This window comes from Pristis pectinata, chromosome 13, assembly GCF_009764475.1.
Source record: "Pristis pectinata isolate sPriPec2 chromosome 13, sPriPec2.1.pri, whole genome shotgun sequence".
NCBI lineage: Eukaryota > Metazoa > Chordata > Chondrichthyes > Rhinopristiformes > Pristidae > Pristis > Pristis pectinata.
The window spans coordinates 45,341,971-45,361,360 of NC_067417.1; the positions used below are offsets into that span (position 1 = coordinate 45,341,971).

The 19,390-nt window shown below is 45.3% G+C and overlaps 1 protein-coding gene across 3 annotated transcripts in view; it reads left to right on the forward strand.

Annotated features, from left to right (window-relative positions):
- Window positions 1-18,154, forward strand: part of LOC127577292 (endonuclease/exonuclease/phosphatase family domain-containing protein 1-like) — a 38,039-nt gene extending 19,885 nt beyond the window's left edge. For 2 of the 3 annotated variants that reach the window (XM_052028370.1, XM_052028371.1), the window contains exons 4-8: window positions 1,943-2,053; window positions 4,391-4,525; window positions 9,038-9,158; window positions 11,583-11,774; window positions 14,484-18,154. In XM_052028370.1, the coding sequence (XP_051884330.1) occupies window positions 1,943-2,053; window positions 4,391-4,525; window positions 9,038-9,158; window positions 11,583-11,774; window positions 14,484-14,599 (675 nt within the window). In that variant the 3' untranslated portion in view covers window positions 14,600-18,154. The remainder of the gene's footprint in view (window positions 1-1,942; window positions 2,054-4,390; window positions 4,526-9,037; window positions 9,159-11,582; window positions 11,775-14,483) is intronic. The other variant, XR_007957352.1, reaches the window with a different exon arrangement.
- The last annotated feature ends 1,236 nt before the right edge of the window (window positions 18,155-19,390 follow it).

The window sequence follows — 19,390 nt, forward strand, 5'->3', positions numbered from 1 at the left end:
TGTTCATGGGAATTTGCTGTTTGCAAAGTGTGAGCCTTGTTTCCTTCCATAAAAGTGATTGTACTGCAACTAAATTGCTTGTGAGGGAAACCTAAAGAGCTCCAGGGAGACAAAACTTCCATAGAATCAGAGAAAATAGCACCGGAGGAAGCTGTTATGTCCATGCTGGCCAAATAGAGTACCTGAAGGTCATCCCACTTCCCAGAACTTCACCTATAGTCCTGCAGATTAGTTGTTCAAATGCTCATCCCAGTACTTTCTAAATGTGTTAAGGGTTTCTACGTCCACCACCTACTCAGGCACTGAGTACCAGACCCCCACAATGACATCCGTTCTCTTCTAATTTTTCTACCAAGTGCTTTCGGTCTGTGTCTCCTGGTTATTGATCCCTAGCTGGGGGGAAATGGGTGCTTCCTGTTCACCCTCTCATAATTTATACACCTCAGTTAAATCCTCTCTCAACTTCCTTTGTTCTGTTGCCAAGTAAATGCAGCACACAATAAAACACACCAGACAGAGCCTTTGCCTAACTACAATCTCCCTTTATTAATTACGATTGATTCAAACAACTCAAAAATTCACTAAGGTAAGATTTCTTTATTAGTCACATGTACATCGAAACACACAGTGAAATGCATCTTTTACGTAGTTTGTTCTGGGGGCAGCCCGCAAGTGTCGCCACGCTTCTGGCGCCAACATAGCATACCCACAACTTCCTAACCCGTACGTCTTTTGGAATGTGGAAGGAAACCAGAGCAACCCACACAGAAATGGGGAGAATGTACAAACTCCTTACAGACAGCAGCGGGAATTGAACCTGGGTCGCTGGCGCTGTAATAGCATTACAGTAACTGCTACACTACCATGCTACCCTACATAGTTTCAAACAAGACTGATTAACTTGTTACTTTCACAACTCACTTAATTACTTACAAACTCTTTAGTTTACTTTCACAACTCCCAAAACCCACTACTTGTATTCTGATATCACCCACTCTTGATGAGCCTGGCCGGGGTTTGATCTTGGGGAGTTGTTCTCTGAGTCTCTGACTCAGGGTCGTCTTCTTCAGAGGTTGGCTTCCAGGGTCGCTGCTGTTGGTCATCTCATAAGGCAACTTTCTATACATTTCCTCACATACCTCCCAATCATTGCCTTGTCCTTTATTGCCTTGTACATCCTTCATTCCAATCCCTATCCATGTAACCATGTGTTTCCTCAAATTGCTGCTCGTGCCATGCTTCAATTACTTTAACCATTTGGCTCCTAAATTACTAGAGTGTTTATTTTAGATTTGTAATCTATCAAATCATAGTTTTCCACAAGATGTCAGGTCCCAAGCACCGCCATCTGCTTGCTCTGTCTTCCAGATAGCCCACAGTGGGATGTTTACGATGGGATAGTCCACAGGGCTGTAAAGCTGTCTCAGCGATGTTCTCACTTGATACTGACTATATGTTGATGACATGAACTTCCTTCACCGTGCCTCTTTGCTCTGTAGTTTCCAACATCGCTTCCTACGATGCAGCGTATCCTCCCAAAGCCTGGTGGGATACTTGGCAACACTCTGGCTGCCACAGTTCCAAAGAGAGCAACCCCAGCTTAGCCAATCTCTCCTCGTCAGTAAAGTTCTCCAGTGTTGACAGCATCCTCCTGAATCATCTGTCACTGATTGCATTCAAAACAGAGATCAATAAATCTCTTGCTATTACAGGCATCAAGGGATAAGGCTGGAAAATGGTGTCTGAAGTAGGCCAGCCATGGTCTTGTTGAATGATGGAGCAGGCCCTTGGGGCGAAATGATTGATTCATCTCCCTACTTCCTATATGCTCCTCTGTACCCTCTCTAGTTCCATCTGATCTTTTCTCCTTCACTTACTGCGGTCTTCACCACCTCCCACGTGTGTTACATTATTAATTGACTCCAGTGTTTGCTTTCCCCAGGTATGTCTGGAGTTCGAGAAGCCCACCATCACTGCGCTGCAGGAATGGAAAGACAGCCGTGGCTGCTGGAAGTATGTTGTGCTGGAAAACCCACCTGGACAGGAGGAAAAGGTACTGTCAAGGTTAAAATTATTCGCCTAAATTATCAGCTCCACCTAATTGAATAAACAGTAACATGTTGTCTTTATTTAGAAAATTAATGTGGTAAAATGGACTAAGGCAAAAGCATTATCAAATAAAGTTTGACATTGATCCATGTAAAGTCATAATAGGGAAAGCACTGAAGTAACAGGCTCTACATCATCATATTTCCTCATGACAGCAAAGGAGGCCATTTGGCCCATCCAGTCCGTGCAGCTCTCAGAGCAATCCCATCAGCCCCATTCCCCCCACATTTCCTTGTAACCACCATCAATGCCCCACCAACTCACACTAGGGGTAATTTAGTCAATTAACCTACCAAACACCATGTCTTTTGGGGATGTGGGAGGAAACTGGAGCACCTAGGGGAAACTCACACAGTCACAGGGAGAGCATGCAAACTCCACACAGGCAACAGCAGAAGTCAGGATCAAACCCAGGTCCATACAGCTGTGAGGCAGTAACTCTTTTAAAGAGCAGAAGGGGAAGGTAGAAAGACCAAAGGTTTAAGGAGGGAATTTTAGAGCTTAAGGTGGCTCAAGGCCAAAGCGACAATGTCCTGGAGGCATTCAAAGGAATAATCTCTTTGAATATAGTTAAGAAACAATGTCATTGTATTCAATGGGCATCTACCAGTCAGGAGGATACAGATGAGCAAATGTTAAAGCAAATTAGAGTTATAACAGCTATAGAATAGATGTAATGGGGACCTCTATTCTCCTAATCTACATTGGGATTGTAATAGTATAAAGATCAGAGAAAGGAGAGGACTTCTGGTCTGTTCTTAACGGGACCCACGAGGAAGAAAGATGTGCTGAAATTGGGTTGGTCAAATGGAACAAGTTTCAAGTGGGGGAACCATATAAAGAATGGTAGTTACAGTATCACAAAGTTTAGGTTAGCAATAGAAATGTCTGCAGAGCAACCTAGCATAAAAAAAATACTTAAGTGGTGGAGGGCCAGTCTAGGAGAGTTGATATTAGACCCAGCCAAAGTACACTGGAATGAAAATTTGACAGGGACGATACTAAATGGATAATGAGCATCCTTTATCAAGGGGATGGGTCATTTGCACAAGGGTAACTAATGCTGCAGCTCCCTGGTTGAAGAAGAAGAGAGAGTAAGATGTGCAGAACAAGGGAAAGTCGATGGGTATCAGGTTGATAGTACAAGTGAGAACCTGGTGAAGTACAGAGGACACAGAGAGTAAATAAATGCAAGGCTAACATAATGGACTGGGCTTGGTTTCCCTAGAGTGAAGGAGACAGACAGTTGTCCTGATAGAAGTATATAAGACAATGAGAGGTATAGATAGTCCAAATCTCTTTCCCATGGTAGTGGTATCAAAATCAAAAGGGCATAGATTCAATATGAGAGGAAGGGGTTTTAAAGGGGATCTGAGGGTTAAGTTTAACACACAGAGAGTGCTTGATATCTGAAACACTCTGCATAGGAGGTGGCAGAATCAGATACAATTACTATGTTTAAGAAGCATTCAGACAGACACTTAAATAGGCAAGACGTGGAAGGATGTTGTCCTTATATGGGATTAGTATGGAAGGGCAAAAAGATCAACATGGCTGTGATGGGCCAAAGGGCCTGTTTCTGTGCTGTACAACTCTATAACTCTGTGACTCTGAAAGGAAACCGATAGGCCTTCTATGGGCAGACACATAATTGGAGGAAGAATGAGGCTAATTTGGGTCCTGCTCATCATAGAGGATGCTGAAGGGAATACAGGTTTAGGTAAAACTGGGTGTTTATGTGCACAAATTTTTGAAGATGGTAGAACAGGTTGAGAACACAGGCGAGCTCCTGGTCTTCATAAATCAAGGTCCTTTGTACAAAAGCAAGGAAAGTATGATTAATCTTCATAAAACACCCACCTCAACTGCAGCCTCGTATCCAATTCCATTCTCCTCACTTTAGGAAGAGTCCATGGCAAAGGGTCATTGATTGCCACTGAAGGGAAACTCCTGACTTTCCAACTTTAAATTTAATTCCGTAGGTTTATAATACTCAATGTTATTTCGTGCTTATTGTACATGGATGTGTTCTGTCATTGCTGCTACCTTTCTGAGACACCATCTGCCTCTCAACTTTCTTCCTTTGGGTGGAAATCTAGGGACGAAGCCTCCACAGAGAATGCAGATGAGTTCCTCAAGGTTCTAAAGTCATTAGAAGTAATGTGGTCAACAGTTGTTCATCAGACAGACATCTGAGCCCCACTCTCTGCAAACCATCTCCGATGTTTTATTTTTAAGAAAAAGCGTGGCGATCTCAATTGTTCTTCCACCACACCCACAGGAGATAGAACGTGTGGCCTTTCTCTGGGACAGTAGCGCAGGCCTTGAGCTCAACCAGGCGGTTAGCCTAGAGGTGCTGCTGGAGCAGAACAACGGAAACCAGCCTTACAATCAACCTGTGCTGGCATGCTTCAAGGTAAGGTTCTGGTTAAGAGGCCCTGCTGCTATCAGGCCCATCCACTATGCATCAAGGAATGGTATGGTAATTTGTAATTGGTAATTGATTTAGTATTGTCACCAAGGCACAGTGGAAAAACTTAGTTTTGCATGCCATCCATACAGATCATCTCAAAACATTCAAAGGGAAAATCAATAATGACACACAGAGTATAATGTTACAGTTACAGAAAAAGTGCAGTGCAGGCAGATAATAATGTACAAGGGCCATGACGAGGTAAATTGTGAGATCAAAAGTTCATCTTTATCATACAAGAGATCCATTCAAGAGTCATAACAGCGAGATAGAAGCTGTCCTTGAGCCTGGTGGTGCATGTTTGCAAGCTTTTGTATTTTCTGCCTGATGGAAGGGGTGGGGGGGTGAGAAGAGAGAGTGCCCGAAGACAGGGGGGTCTTTGATTATTTTGGCTGCTTTCTCAAGGCAATGGAAAGTGTACACAGAGTGCTTGGAGGGGAGGCTGGTTTTTGTAATGGACTGGGCTGTGTCCACAATTCTCTGCAATTTCTTGTCATCCTGGGCAGAGCAGTTGCCATACCAAGCCGTGATGCATCCGGATAGGATGCTTTCTATGGTGCGTCTGTAAAAATTAGTAAGGGTCAATGGGGACGTGCTGAATTTCCTTAGCCTTCTGAGGAAGTAGAGGAGGGGGTGCATCTTGAAGTATACCTGAGTAGCATCATCACCTTGTCCACCCCTGATCATGGCATCAGAGGGTGAGAGGGCAGAAAACCATATTTGAACCTCCATACATGCCGTATTCATTTCCTAGCCCTGCTCCCTAGTTTCTCACCTGTAGGCTGGATTTTTCCAAGACTCTCCTTCTTGCCTGTCCTCTAACTTTAACCTTGGCCACCTCCTTACTGTTCTATATTATGCCCTAAACATTCATGGCTTCTCAGCCTACCCCATTTTCTCACTGACCACCACAAGGAGTTTCAAGGCCTTACGTTCGTCTTTAATCCCCCCAGTGGTCTGGCCTCACAACACCTATTCAACCTCCTAAAATCTTTCGCCCACTTCTCCCAGCCGTATCCCCTCACTCTGGCCTTCCCAGTGTTGGGAATTCCTTCCTGAAACCCCACCCACCTCACCATTTGCTTCTCTGTCCCTAAGGATCCATTCAATTTAAACTTTCAAGCAGTTACCTCTCCTCTCTCTGCTGTCATGGCTTGATATTGGCCCCTTTTCAATATTGTCCTTCATTGAATTATCTTCAAGCATATTTCTATGTTTAAAGCTTTGTAACTATGTTTTTGATTTGTAAGCTAGGTAAGCTATGTTTTGCTTTGTAAGCTATGTTTAAAGCTCATTATTATCAAAATTTATCCATGGTATCTGTTGGTGTATACAGCAGATGCCATAATGTTCTTCATTAGCTGTTGATACCCACATTGAATGACTGGAATCCTTTCCTTAATAATCTAACGTATTAAACACGATAACACAACAGTGCTAAATTACTAACCACAATAGCACCACCCATGTTGGCAATGCCGCAGCTAGTAACGCTGCTGCCTCACTGCTTCAGCGTCCCCAGGTTCAATCCTGACCTCCAGTACTGTCTGTGTGGAGTTTTGCACATTCTCCCTGTGAGTGTGCGCATTTCCCCTGGGTGCTCCGGTTTCATCCCACTTGTGGATTGGGAGGTTAATTGGCTGCTGTAAATTACCCAGTGTCCAGGTGAGTGGTAGAATTTGGAGGGAATTGATGGGAATGTGGGAAGAATAAAAAGGCATTAGTGTAACCAGGAGGTTGATGGTCAGCGAGGACTTGTTGGGCCAAAGGGCGTGTTTCCATGATGTGTGACTCTGTGACACGATTATCCACCCCCATTCACTGCTGTAGGACGGACCATCAGTGGATGGTGCCATCTACTGGAACACAAGAAAATTACATGAAGGGAGAAAGGAAATTCTTCAGCTTTCACAGCACTTAATTCTCTCAAAAAAAACTAAAACTTCATAGGCAATTAATTGTATCAACTACAGTGAAGTTGTAAAGTTGGCAGATATTGCGTACAGTTTGTATAAAGAAAGTACAGAGGGAGCCCATGAAAATTTTAAAGCGGCAGGTGCTGGAAATCTAAAATAACAACAGAAAACACTGGGAATACTCAACAGGTCAGGCTGCATCTGTGGAGAGAGAAACAGAGTTAATATCTCAGGTTGAAGGCCCTTCATCAGACTGGGAAGGAAACGAAAGAAGCTCATTTGCCTGCAGGGAGGTTTGGGGAGGGGGATGTCTCTGATAGTATAAAACCGAGGTGACTATGGGGATAAGGTGTAATCAAAGTTATCTGGTCAGTGAGTGACTGGGAGCAGTTAGAGAGTGAGAATGTGGGCAAGCTCCTGCATGTTTTTTGTTTACTTTATGTTGTCTATATTCTCACCCTCTAACCGCTTCGCAAATAGTTTGTGTCCACAAAGAGGAAGAACATTTTTCCCCGGATCAGATCCTTAACCGACAGGTGGATCAGGTCATTCCCAGGTTTGGGAAAAGTCTAGACCAATCTAATGTCCTGTAGTCCTGTTGCCGATTTGCAAAAGCCCCTTATTACTGGTGTACTTTGGGCACCCCTTGTTGCTAATTCCATGCTTTCTATTTACAGTAAAACTCTGATAATCCGGTACACTTGGGGCTTTGATGGAACTGGACTAGCATATTTTCTGGGCTACTAGATGCCTATTAACACCCCAATACATTTTTAGTTCACTTTTTTTAGATGATACACAGTATTATGATAAATTTCCTAGTGAACCTGATAAAATTAGAGGGAGTGCGGGAAACAAGACACTGGTTAACTTAAAAGAGAGCTTGGGTTCCGTGGTGATGCTGAATTAACTGGGAGCTGAGAACTGGAGCTCCACTGAGTAGAAAAGGAGTTGAGGAGCTGGAGCCCTGGGGAGTGGGACTGGGGGAAGTGGCCTCCCAGTAAGTGGGAAGGGAGTGCGGGAACTAGTGCCCAGTGAGTGGAAGGGGAGCCAGGAACTGGGGCCCGGTGAGCTGGTAGGAAGTGCAACAAACATCACTTGCTGAGTCAGAGGCTGAACCAACAGGATTTCCAAATGATCGCGCAGCGGATTATTGAGACTAAAGGAATTCGGCATGTCCCCTTTGACCCTCACCAATTTTTATAGATGCACCGTCAGAAAGCATCCTATCCAGATGCATCACGGCTTGGTATGGCAACTGCTCTGCCCCGAAACCACAAGAAACTGCAGAGAGTTGTGGACACAGCTCAGCACATCACAAAAACCAGCCTCCCCCCCCATGGACTCCATCTACACTTCTCACTGTCTCAGTAAAGCAGCCAATATAAACAAAGACCCCACCCACCCCAGACATTCCCTCTTCTCCACCCTCCCAATGGGCAGAAGATACAAAAGTCTGAAAGCGCGTACCACCAGGCTCAAGGACAGCTTCTGCTCTGCTGTTATGAGACCAGTGAATGGCCTTCTTGTACAATAAGATGGACTCTTGACTTCACAATCTACCTCATCATGGCCTTGCACTTTATTGTCTGTCTGCGCTGCACTTTCTCTGTAATTGTAGTACTATATTCTACATTCTGTTATTGTTTTCCCTTGTACTACCTCGATGTATTGGTGTGATGAAGTGATCTGTATGGATGGCATGCAAAACAGAGTTTTTCCTTGTACCTTGGTATATGTGACAATAATAAACCAATTTACCAATTTATATATTGAAAAGCTTGTTTGCATGCCATCCAGACAGATCATTCCATACATAAGTATATTGAGGTAGTACAAAAGAAAAAATAAAGCAGAATATAGTGTTACAGTTGCAGAGAAAGAAGTGCAGTGCAGGTAGACAAATAAAATGCAAGGGCCATGATGAGGTAGATTGAGAGATCAAGAGTTCATCTCTATTGTACAAGAGGTCCATCCAATAGCCTTATAACAGCGGGGTAGAAGCTGTCCTTGAGCCCGGTGGTTCATGCTCTCGAACTTCTGTATCTTCTGCCCGATGGGAGGGGGAAGAAAGAGTGACTGGTTTGGGAGGGATTCTTTATTATGTTGGCTGCTTTCCCAAGGCAGCAGGAAGATGTAGACAGTGCAAAATTAATTGACGGAAAGATTAAAGGGGAGGTAAGAAAATTGCTTTTCACCCAAAAGGTAGTGGGGGTCTTGAACTCGGTGTCTGAAAGGGTGGTGGAAATGGTTATTGCTTTCATTAAAATATCGGCAAGGGTAGGCCATCCTTGAAAGGTAGTCTCAAGATGGTGGTTGTACCCATGTAAAAGGGGTGCTGTTCAAATTACCCTGGCATATGGCAAACTTTGATTGGTGGGCTGGTGGACAGTTGTGAGCAGAATTAACAGGATTCCCATCCATGGAAATTTGGGGCCTCTTATCTTTACAGTAAAGTGCATATGTTTTTGTCGAGTCTTTGGTTCTCAAGGATTAGTGGAGACTTTCCATCTGTCTGATTTGGGTCTGACTTGTGCAGATGGGAGAGCTCCCACTCAACCTCATCAATGTCCATCTGAGGGCAAACCAGACACTTGGAGTCACGACAGGCACCGGTAACAAAGCCTTGGACATGGACACCCTCCGGCCACACCTCACAGGTATTTCCCATCCATTCCGTGAAAATGGGAATAGAGAATAGTTTGGAGAAAATTAAGCAAAGGTCCTGCCAGTTTCACTACGTCACTCGGGAATGAAGGAGTCATGATGGGTCTGGTGACTGGAGCAGCCCAGTGTTTAGTGGAGAACACAGCGGGATACATTTAAATAGCTTGTATAATTTACAGAAAGAAGCAAGGAACAGCCTGAGCAGAGCTGTGGTGAGTTAAGAGGAGTTACAGGAGAGGTGGGCATTGAGAAGATTTTAAAAGCAGATGGAAATTGTGAAAAGGTGTGAAGGTGAGAGGCTCCGAGAATAGTGAAGAACTTTTGGGAGAGAGTCAAGGGGCAGAGAGATAAAAGTAATTAGTAGAAAGATTAGAGGAAAGGTGAGGAAAAATTGCTTTTCACCCAGAGGGGAGTGAGGGTCTTGAACTCAGTGCCTGAAAGGGTGGAGGAGGCAGAGACCCTCAGCATATCTAATCCGCACCTCGATGTTCACTTGAACAGCTGTGATCTTCAGGCTACAGATCTTGTGCTAGAAGGCGGGATCTTGCTGGAGGGCTTTCTCCAACCAGAACAGACCCAATGGGCTGAACGGCCTCCTTCTGTGGTACGAATTCTGATTTTATTGAAACGTAAAGGGATCTGCCATCATCGAGCATAGGATGCCAGAAACAGAAAATTAGACTGCTCAATAAACACTGTCGTCTGCCAATCAATGTTCGTAGGCTGTCACTCAAATCAAATTTAAAATTTAGTTCCTTCATAGACAGATGGCCACTAAGTGATTTGACCTCTGCATCTTTGTTATTTATTCATTACTGTATAAAGGTGCCACACCACAAACGTCCAGCCTCCATTCCGCACTCTTCCTCACCCAAACATCGTATACTATCCCAAACCCCTCCAACAGCAGTGTAGCTGCACCAGCTGAAATAGTTGGGGTTCTGCCATCCCCAAACTGGAGATGGTCAGAATCCAATACTGTGTAAGTGGCTGAACGAGATCGGTGTCATTTCTCTGGAAGTTTTTGGTCTGCTTCCAAAAGCGCACTGGAATTTTGTTATCTCCTCGCCTCTGTTCTCATCCAATGGATCAACACATGTCTGCATGTTTCTGTGGCCTGGAGTATAAGTCCATCCCACCACCACACAGAGTAGGTTGATTCCAGAGAAACACAGGACTGCAGATGCTGGAATCCAGGTGATAAACATGATGATGCTGGAGGAACTCAGCAGGCCAGGCAGCACCCGTGGAGAAAAGCAGGCGGTCAACGTTTCGGGTCAGGACCCTTCTTCAGGACTGAAGATAGGAAAAGGGGAAGCCCAATATATAGGAGGAAAAAGCAGAGCAGTGATAGGTGGACAAAGAGGGGAGGCGGGGTGGGCACAGGGTGGTGATAGGTAGGTGCAGGTAAGAGACGGTGAGAGGCAGGTGTGGGGGAGGAGGGGAGAGCAGATCCACCGGGGGATGGCTCAAAGGTAAGGAGAGAGAGGGAAAGAAAAGGTAGAAAAAAAAGAGGCTAGGAAAGGGAAGAAGAGAAGAAGAGTGGTGTGGGGGGGTTTGTGGGGAAGGCGGGTGGGGATTACCTAAAGTGGGAGAATTCAGTGCTCATGCCAATCAATGTTGATTCCAGTTCAAGCTGAGTTCTGTTAACTACACCCTTACGACACAGCGATAAGGATCAGACAGATGGCCACGGAATCGCCAGGGTGGAGAAGGGAAACATCAGACAAGCTTTGCAATTTTGACTGATATGTAGTGATCAGCGTGAGGATCTCTGCCACTACCAGCTCTCAGGGGAAGGGAGAACGGATTGGGTTTTGGGGTCCCCTGACTCCCATTGTCACACTGCCTCATAGATACACAGTCATCGAGTCGTGTGCATGGAAACAGTCCATTCGGCCCACCACGTCCACGCCAACCAATGGGCACCATTCCACATTAATCCTATCTTCCTTGGTTCACATTCTTCTATGCCCAGGAGATTCATGTGCATGTCTGTCCACTCCTTAAATGCTGTCGGTGACTCTGCTTCCACCACTCTCTCAGGCAGTGTGTTCCGGGTACTCGCTGCTCTCTGGGTACAAAAGGTGAACACCAAACCTGATCCCAGGTCTGCGACACGCTCATCAGACTTGCAGATAAAAAGGTTAAAGATTTACGATAACCAGAGGCAGCACACGCGGAGTTTGTCTCGTGCACCAAGACGTGATTTGTTGTGGAATGAACAGCCTGAAAAGATGAGAGAAATGGGTGTGATAATAACTTCCAAATGTTGTGCAGCAAGAGCTGGGGCTTGGGGATAAATCAGTCAAAGAATTTTGAAGGTTGAGTTTGAGGTTTTATTAAGTGATGCTGTGACTGGTTCTTCTAGTTGAATTACATCATTGAAGTGAGCAATATTCTCTTCTGTCTTCCAGAACAGAAGCAGCTCATCATTCTGGGACACTTTGGTTTGCAGCCCGATGCCACTGAGTTCAACCTATTAAGAGACCACCACTTCCAGCACTGTGTACCCAGTGACACCTTCACCAACATCAGCAAGGACAAGAATGGTGATGTGTCTCGGGACAATATCTGGTGGAACCAGCCAGCACAGGCTGCCTACACAGGTACCCACTCCCCATCAGTGACAGGTAGTGCACCGGTGCTGCTCAATCCTGCCCACGACCTACACTTACCTCACCGACTGCCCACTTTTCCCTCCAGCCCCATATGCTATTTGCAGCTTTGTGCTTCCAACTGAGCTCGAGGTCTGGCTGTACCATCCATTTGAAATGGAGCAGGATCCTGCGGAGACTAGGCCTCAGGTGGCAGATCCTGGCATTGTTTTCAAACTCCTTTTGAACTTCTTTCAAATCTCTGAGAATCAGAAACATTTAAAAATGTTAAGCAACCAAAAAACTTTAAAATAGCTTAAGTTACAGGAAATTAATTAAAAAGCATAAAAATCCACAAACCACATCACAAGATCACAAGATCACAAGACAAGGGAGCAGAAGCAGGCCATTCGGCCCATCGAGTCTGCTCCAAGGAAAAGGGAAAAAGAAATGGGGAATGGTGGGGAAAAAGAAACCCTATTCTAATCCCAATTTCCGGCCTCATCCCCATATCTCTTGATACCCTGACTATTTAGATATCTATCTGTCTCTTCCTTGAATGCCCCCACTGATCTGGCCTCCACTGCTGTACTTGGCAAGGAGTTCCACAAATTCACCACCCTCTGGCTAAAGAAATTTCTCCTCATCTCTGTTTTGAAACTGTACCCTCTAATTCTAAGATTGTGCCCTCTGGTCCTGGACTTACCCACCAAGGGAAACAGCCTAGCCACATCCACTCTGTCCTTTCCTATCAACGTTTTAAATGTCGCTATGAGGTCCCCTCTCATTCTTCTGTACTCCAGTGAGTACAGTCCAAGAACTGACAAACGCTCATCATACGTAAGCCCTTTCATTCCTGGAATCATCCTCGTAAATCTCCTCTGAACCCTCTCCAACATCAGCACATCCTTCCTAAGATGTGGGGCCCAAAACTGCGCACCATATTCCAAATGAGGCCTCACTTGTGCCCCGTAGAGCCTCATCAACACTTCCTTACTTTTATACACTATACCTCTCGAAATGAATGCCAACATAGCATTCGCTTTCTTTACCACCGATCCGACCTGGTGGTTAACCTTCAGGGTATCCTGCACGAGTACCCCCAAGTCCCTTTGTACTTCCGTACTTTGAATTTTCTCTCCTTCTAGATAATAATCTGCCCACTTATTTCTGCTTCCAAAGTGTACAACTGCACATTTCTCAATATTGAATCTCACCTGCCATTTCCTTGCCCATTCTCCTAAACTGTCTAGGTCCCTCTGCAGCCTTCCTATCTCCTCAATACTCCCTACTCCTCCACCTATCTTGGTGTCATCCGCAAACTTAGCCACGAAACCATTTATTCCATTATCCAAATCGTTAATGTACAAGGTAAAAAGGAGCGGTCCCAACATCGACCCCTACGGCACACCACTAGTAACCGGTAACCAACCAAAACGAGATCCTTTTATTTCCACTTGGAAGTACCATTTTAAAGAAGCTTGGTGACCCCAATGTAGTGAATGGGACTGGCTACATACGCCAGCCATCCCTTGTGTGAGGCTGAGGGGCCAGATGTGAAGTGTATCAGGTCCCTCAGCCCAGTGAGTTTCTGCCACCGGGGTCACCACTACATCCAGAGACAGAGTGGGGAGGGGATCTGATCTCCAGTTTGTACCTGACTTTGTCATTCCAGCATTCAGGTGCAAAAGACAGATGAGCTGGATAACAGACAGCTTCACCGATGTCTTTTACAGAACCCTTAGCCAGAGATAAGAAGGTTTGAGAGCATAATTTTCCATCAAACAGCTTCATCTAAAAGTACCTGCATCTGGTGAGATGTTGTACAGACACTGAAGCTCAGTCAGTGAGATTATGGGAATGTTGTCCATTCACTGAAAACTGTTTTGATGAGAAGTAAGAACTCTTGTCACTTTCTCCCTCATCGCCCATTTCACACCAAAGCCTGAAGATGCACAAACACAAGTGTTCATCTTCATTGTCATTCTGGAACAAGCCTTCAGCTGCGTGGTGGCACCTCACCTCTCAGTCACAAGGTGCAGGGTTCCAGGTAAGTGGAGTTCAGGGACTAGACTCCCACCTCTGAATTCCAGATTAACATCAGCGGGACACTCGTCCAGTAGATATGGGTGGTCCCTCTCCTTTATATGGGTCGGAGAAGATTCTAAAGCTATCTGGTCTGATGGGCTGATCACTCAATTAGTTGGCATAGAGATCGTTATGGTTAAGGAAGAAGTGTTTGCATCATTCCCTGCCATGCTCTGCACTACTTATACAACACCTCACCAGATGCAGATACTTTTAAAGGAAACTGTTTGATGGAAAATTATGCTCTAAGACCTTCTTTCCTCTGGCTAAGGGTCCTGTACAAGACATCCGTGATGCTGCCTCTGTTTTCCAGTTCGTCTCTATCTTTTGTACCTGTATCTCGGACCATTAATCAGCTTACAAATCTCTGCCACTTCACATCACTCTTCGAGGAATGAATGGAAAGATACAATAACATGCTACTCTTTAACAGTCCAAGGAATGCCGTCTGCCCCGAAGCGCTAAGGCATCGTGTCTGGCTGAGCCTTGAAGCCTTTGATTCAGAGTGATGACTTGAATTAAGTTAATTGATGTCATGAACTTGACAGAGTACTATGTAGAGCCTTGAATGTAATCTCCCAATCACCTCAGCCTACTGGAGGCAGCTCATCTCTTTCTTTCCTCTCTTCACAGGGAGATGGGGAGTGATCCGGCAAGGCCTCAGCAATCCCTGGATACCAGATGGATGGAAATGGGGAGGAAATGTATCTCAGCACTGTCCAGTCTGGATTGAGTTCTTCATTGATTAGCGACAAACTAGAAATAGTATTCTGGACTGTGTGACAAATCTGCTTTAAGAATGGCCAGAAACTGAGTTACTCGAAACAGTTGTTCAGTTTGCTTCCAAGCCAACAAAGTAATTCAACTGTGGGGCACAATCTGTCATTTGCAAAATCTGTTGGGTCAGCTGATCCTTCTAATTCATGCATCTCTCTCCTCTTGATTTCTTCCAAAAGGTTATCCATTATAATTTTGATGGCTGCAAAATTCTGGGGGAAAAAAATCAGGAGTCACTCATATCCTGGATCCTCACTTTCATCTTGGAGATGGAAAATAGAGTCAGTGCCAACCATCAGGCACCTAATTTTACACTGCTAGCCTAATCGATTTTATTCTGCCCACTCTCCCAACTACTGCCCTCAGATTCTACCACTCACCTACACTAGGGGGCAAATTACAGCGGCCAGTTACTCTGCCGACCCACATGGCTTTGGAACGTGGGAAGGAACCAAACACCCGTGGGAATCCCATGCAGTCACAGGGAGAAGGTGCAAACTCCACACAGGGAGCGCCCAAGGTCAGGATTGAACCAGGGTCGTAGGAGCTGTGAGGCAGCGGCTCTACCAGGTCTGCCGCTGTGCTGCCCTAGATAGTGAATTGAATCTGGCTGAATTCCTACCTCATCTCCCACCTGCCTTAAGGGAGGTGGTAGAGGCAGGGAGTCTCACAACATCTACATGAGAAGTATCTAGACAAGCACTTGAAACACCAAAGCATGGAAGGCTATTGGCAAGTGCTGAAAAATGGGATTAGAGTAGGTGGCTCCGCATGAACATGATGGGGCGAAGGGCCTCTTTTTGTGCTGTATAACTTTACAAATTCTAATCGGAAGTTGACTCAAACATGTCATGCAGCCTTGGTTCCGACTTGGAATCTACTTGCTGCCTTTAATCTATGTTTGCCATTTTAACTCTGCCTCAGGCTTTCTGCCGGACATCAGCCTGGTCAGGGCAAACCAACACAGGCCACTTGTCCCACAGGAAACCAAGGCCACTGACCAAGCTGATTTCCTGGGATCAGTCTACGTGGGCTGGGTGTTAGCACTTGTAGGCTGATCCCAAGTTGTGCCTGGTCATTGAACTGGGAAGGCTCTCCAAACCCCTTTGCATTGAGGCTCATGGTGGGTTATACTTCCAGATATATTAATGTCACTATGCTTGATCTGCATATACAGTATATCGTGTCATGCATTCAGCTATAGAGACATCTTTCAAATCTGTGTAATCTGCAGCCTCAATCAGGGACAGGAATTTGTTGCAGATCATTCTATAAGCATGTTCTTTGTGTCTTCTTATAAGCAGAATCTACTCCTGATCAACAGGAAATGCCATTCTTATGAGCTGCACCGTCTCCATTTCCTGTGGTAAATTGAAATTTTGCAGGATCACTCGAGTTGCCTTGGTAGTTCAAAGGTGGAATCAGCAACCCTTATACTGCTCATTTGGCTAAAAGCACCATTATATCTGTTTAACAGATTTTTAAAAAACGGAGTCACAACCGAAGGAATTCTGGCAAAAGGTTGAGTTTTTAACCCTTGGAAAGAGGAGCTGAGAGAAAACTTTTTGGCCCAGTGTAAAATAGTGAACTGTATATAGGCATTAAACTAAAAGTTGGATAAGCTACATTGAAGAAAGGCAGTTTGAATTCTTCATTCAATTTTAAAGCAAAACCAATGAAAAGAGACCGTGAATCCAAGATTTTTATCTTTTCACCCAGGCATCCACTGTAGGAACCACCTTGATTTATTTCCTTTGAAGGGGCAGCACAGTGGCACAACTAGTAGAGCCACTACCCTTACAGCACCACAGACCCGGGTTCAATCCTGACCTCTGATGCCGTCAGTGTGGAGTCTGCATGTTCTCCCTGCGACTGCGTGGGTTTCCTCCGGGTGCTCCAGTTTCCAACAACGTCCCAAAGAAATGTGGGTTGGGAGGTTAATTGACCACTGCAAATTGCCCTTCGTATGTAGGTGGGTGGTAGAATCGTGGGGGAGTTGATGAGAGTGTGGGATTAATGTATTCTTAGTGTGGTTAATGGTCGGCACAGACTCAGTGGGCTGAAGGGCCTGTTTCCGTGCTGTGTCTCTGTACGACTCTATGCTTTGGCCCTGGCTCAGGAGGACAGTGGGGGAGATACTGGACTTTGTAACATTGACAACTTCAAGGGTTAATCTGCAGAGCTGGTACAATTGCTGCTTGTGACATGTAGTGAGGAAGTCAGCTATTGTCACCATCACCACCAAGTACATGGAAACATATTTTCTTTATTGAATACAAGCCTTTGCTACTTCAAGACAAGTATTCCAATACTTTCTGGATGTCTCCTCCACACAAAGTAGTAGTCATCCAAAACACAGCTGGCCTTTTGTTGACTGGCTCAAAGTGCCTCACAGCTCCATTGACCTGGGTTCAATCCTGACCTCGGATGCTGCCTGTGTGAAGTTCTGGTTTCCTCCCACAGTCCAAAGAGGTGTGGTTTGGTGGGTTAATTTTTCCACTGTAAGTTGTCCTTAGTGCCTACGTGAGTGGTAGAATCTGAGAGGAGTTGATGGGAATGTGGGGAGAATAAAATGGGATTTGTATAGGATTGGTGTGAATTGATGCTGGATGGCCAATGTGGACTCAGTGGGCCGAAGGGCCTGTTCCCCTACTGTATGACTCTTGTTCACCCATTCCTCCGTGCCTACTCTCCGACTCTGCTTCCTGGCCCTCAATTTTACATCCTTCATCCTTGTTTTCACATCGCCCTTCCTCTCACTGCTTTACCTTCTGCACCAGAAATTTGAGACCACCTGCTCTCCCCTCAATTTTGGCATAATGTCATGCCACCATTTTACCTTCAGGCGCTAAGCTCCAAAGCTCTAGAATTCCCTTCCTAGAACTCTTCCTTCTTTTAAGATACTCCTCAACACTTTTGCGGCAAACTTTTGGCCTTCTGTTCTACTCTAACTCAAGGGCAGATGCCGTTTATTTGACGTAGCTTCTGCAACCCATCTTGGCATTTTTAACCATGTTAAATGGCACTGTATCAATGAAAATTGCTGTTTTTGTCCAACGCCTTAAACTCTCACTTTCAACCACTCTATATCTGAGACCTTTAGTAATTGACCACTAGCAACAGGACATCCCATGAGGAGATTCTTGTGGTCAAAAACAGTTTCGAGTGTTATGGGCCAGGCCTGTACTTCTTTAGAGCACTATAGAAAATATCGCCAAGGCTCATTCCCGCCCATTATCCTGATGTGAACCCGCAATAATTCTCCTTTTTATTTCCTCTGTTCCTAGTTTTCACCAGCCTCTGTGTGGACACAACTGACATTTAATCCAGCTCGCACGGTCACCCACATCCAACCACTCAGCCTGAAGGCCTCGGGCTTGCCTTCCAATAAATCAGACTGACCTCTGTGACAGTTTGACCACATGAGCACTCCAGCTCCATGACTCACCGTTCCCGTGAGACGTTATGCACCAAGCTGAAGGCACAGATTACACGGGGGACTTGTCTTAAAGGCACACGGCCCTCTCAAACAAATGCTCAGCAAACACCAGTCTTTAGAAAATAGGCATTTCTGCAAATGACTGCTGAATTAGATTGAAGTCCCTGGTGATATATGCATGGCACAAACAACACAGAATCTCCTGGATTTGCATCTATAAAGTAATTTGTGGGGTGCTTATTCTTATTGAAAATGAACCACCTTCAGTTCTGGTATAAGTAGCTTTATTTCTCCGTCCCTCAGAACAGGGGTGGTAGCAAACGATGTCAATGCCCTGGTCCCTCACTCAGTTGATCACCCTCCATCAGCACTCCTGGATATGAGTGGTGACAATCTGTGTTGGGGTGGGGGTTGGGGGGGGAGAACCCAGCAACAGTGTCAGAGGTTTTTGGATAGTAATCGGGATCGAAACCCTCAGTCGAACACTCAGGAGTGACGGAGTTCATTAGAGTCATAGAGAGACACAGCACAGAAACAGGCCCTTCAGCCCACTGAGTGCTACACCAATCCTACAATAATCCGAATTTTATCTCTCCCACCTTCTCATCAACTCCCCCGCAGATTCTACTGCCAGAGCAATTTACAGCGGCCAATTAACCTACCAACCCAAACGTCTTTGGGATAGGGGAGGAAACCCACACGGTCACGGGGAGAATGTGCAAACTCCACACAGACAGCACCCGAGGTCAGGATTGAACCCAGGTCTCCGGCACTGGGAGGTGGTGGCTCTACTGGCTGCGCCACTCTGTTGTCCATTTTGGAGGCCTGACTGAGATCAGCAACCTCAACAAAACCAGGTAATAAACCATGGGGCTGTCCTGGTAAGCATTGTTCAGGCTCACTGAACAATACGTGTTGAGACTTAGACAGCAAGCTTAGCTGCAAATCTTGATTTGTTAGATAGGTGCAGAAAAGTCACAATGAGATATGTCTGCTTAAAGTCCTGGCTCAGTGTGGGAGCAGAGCGAGGGGAATTGGCCATGGATCTCACTGCTGACTGCAAACCATGATGACTGCTGGAAGATGTTGGTGGACATTAGCTAAGGAGTCAACTGTGATTCTTTCCCTTTCAATAGAATAACAAACAGCGTCCACTTGGATGCGGGAAGCGAATCTGATTCCTTTGAACTATGTTCTGGCAATAACTCATTATCTTCAGTGAAGGAATAGTCTTAAAGTGGAACAGTAAATGGAGTGGAAAATGCAGTGGTGCAGTTAGAAGACTATTCAACTCTTCCACAAGATGTTCAAAACTGTACAATCT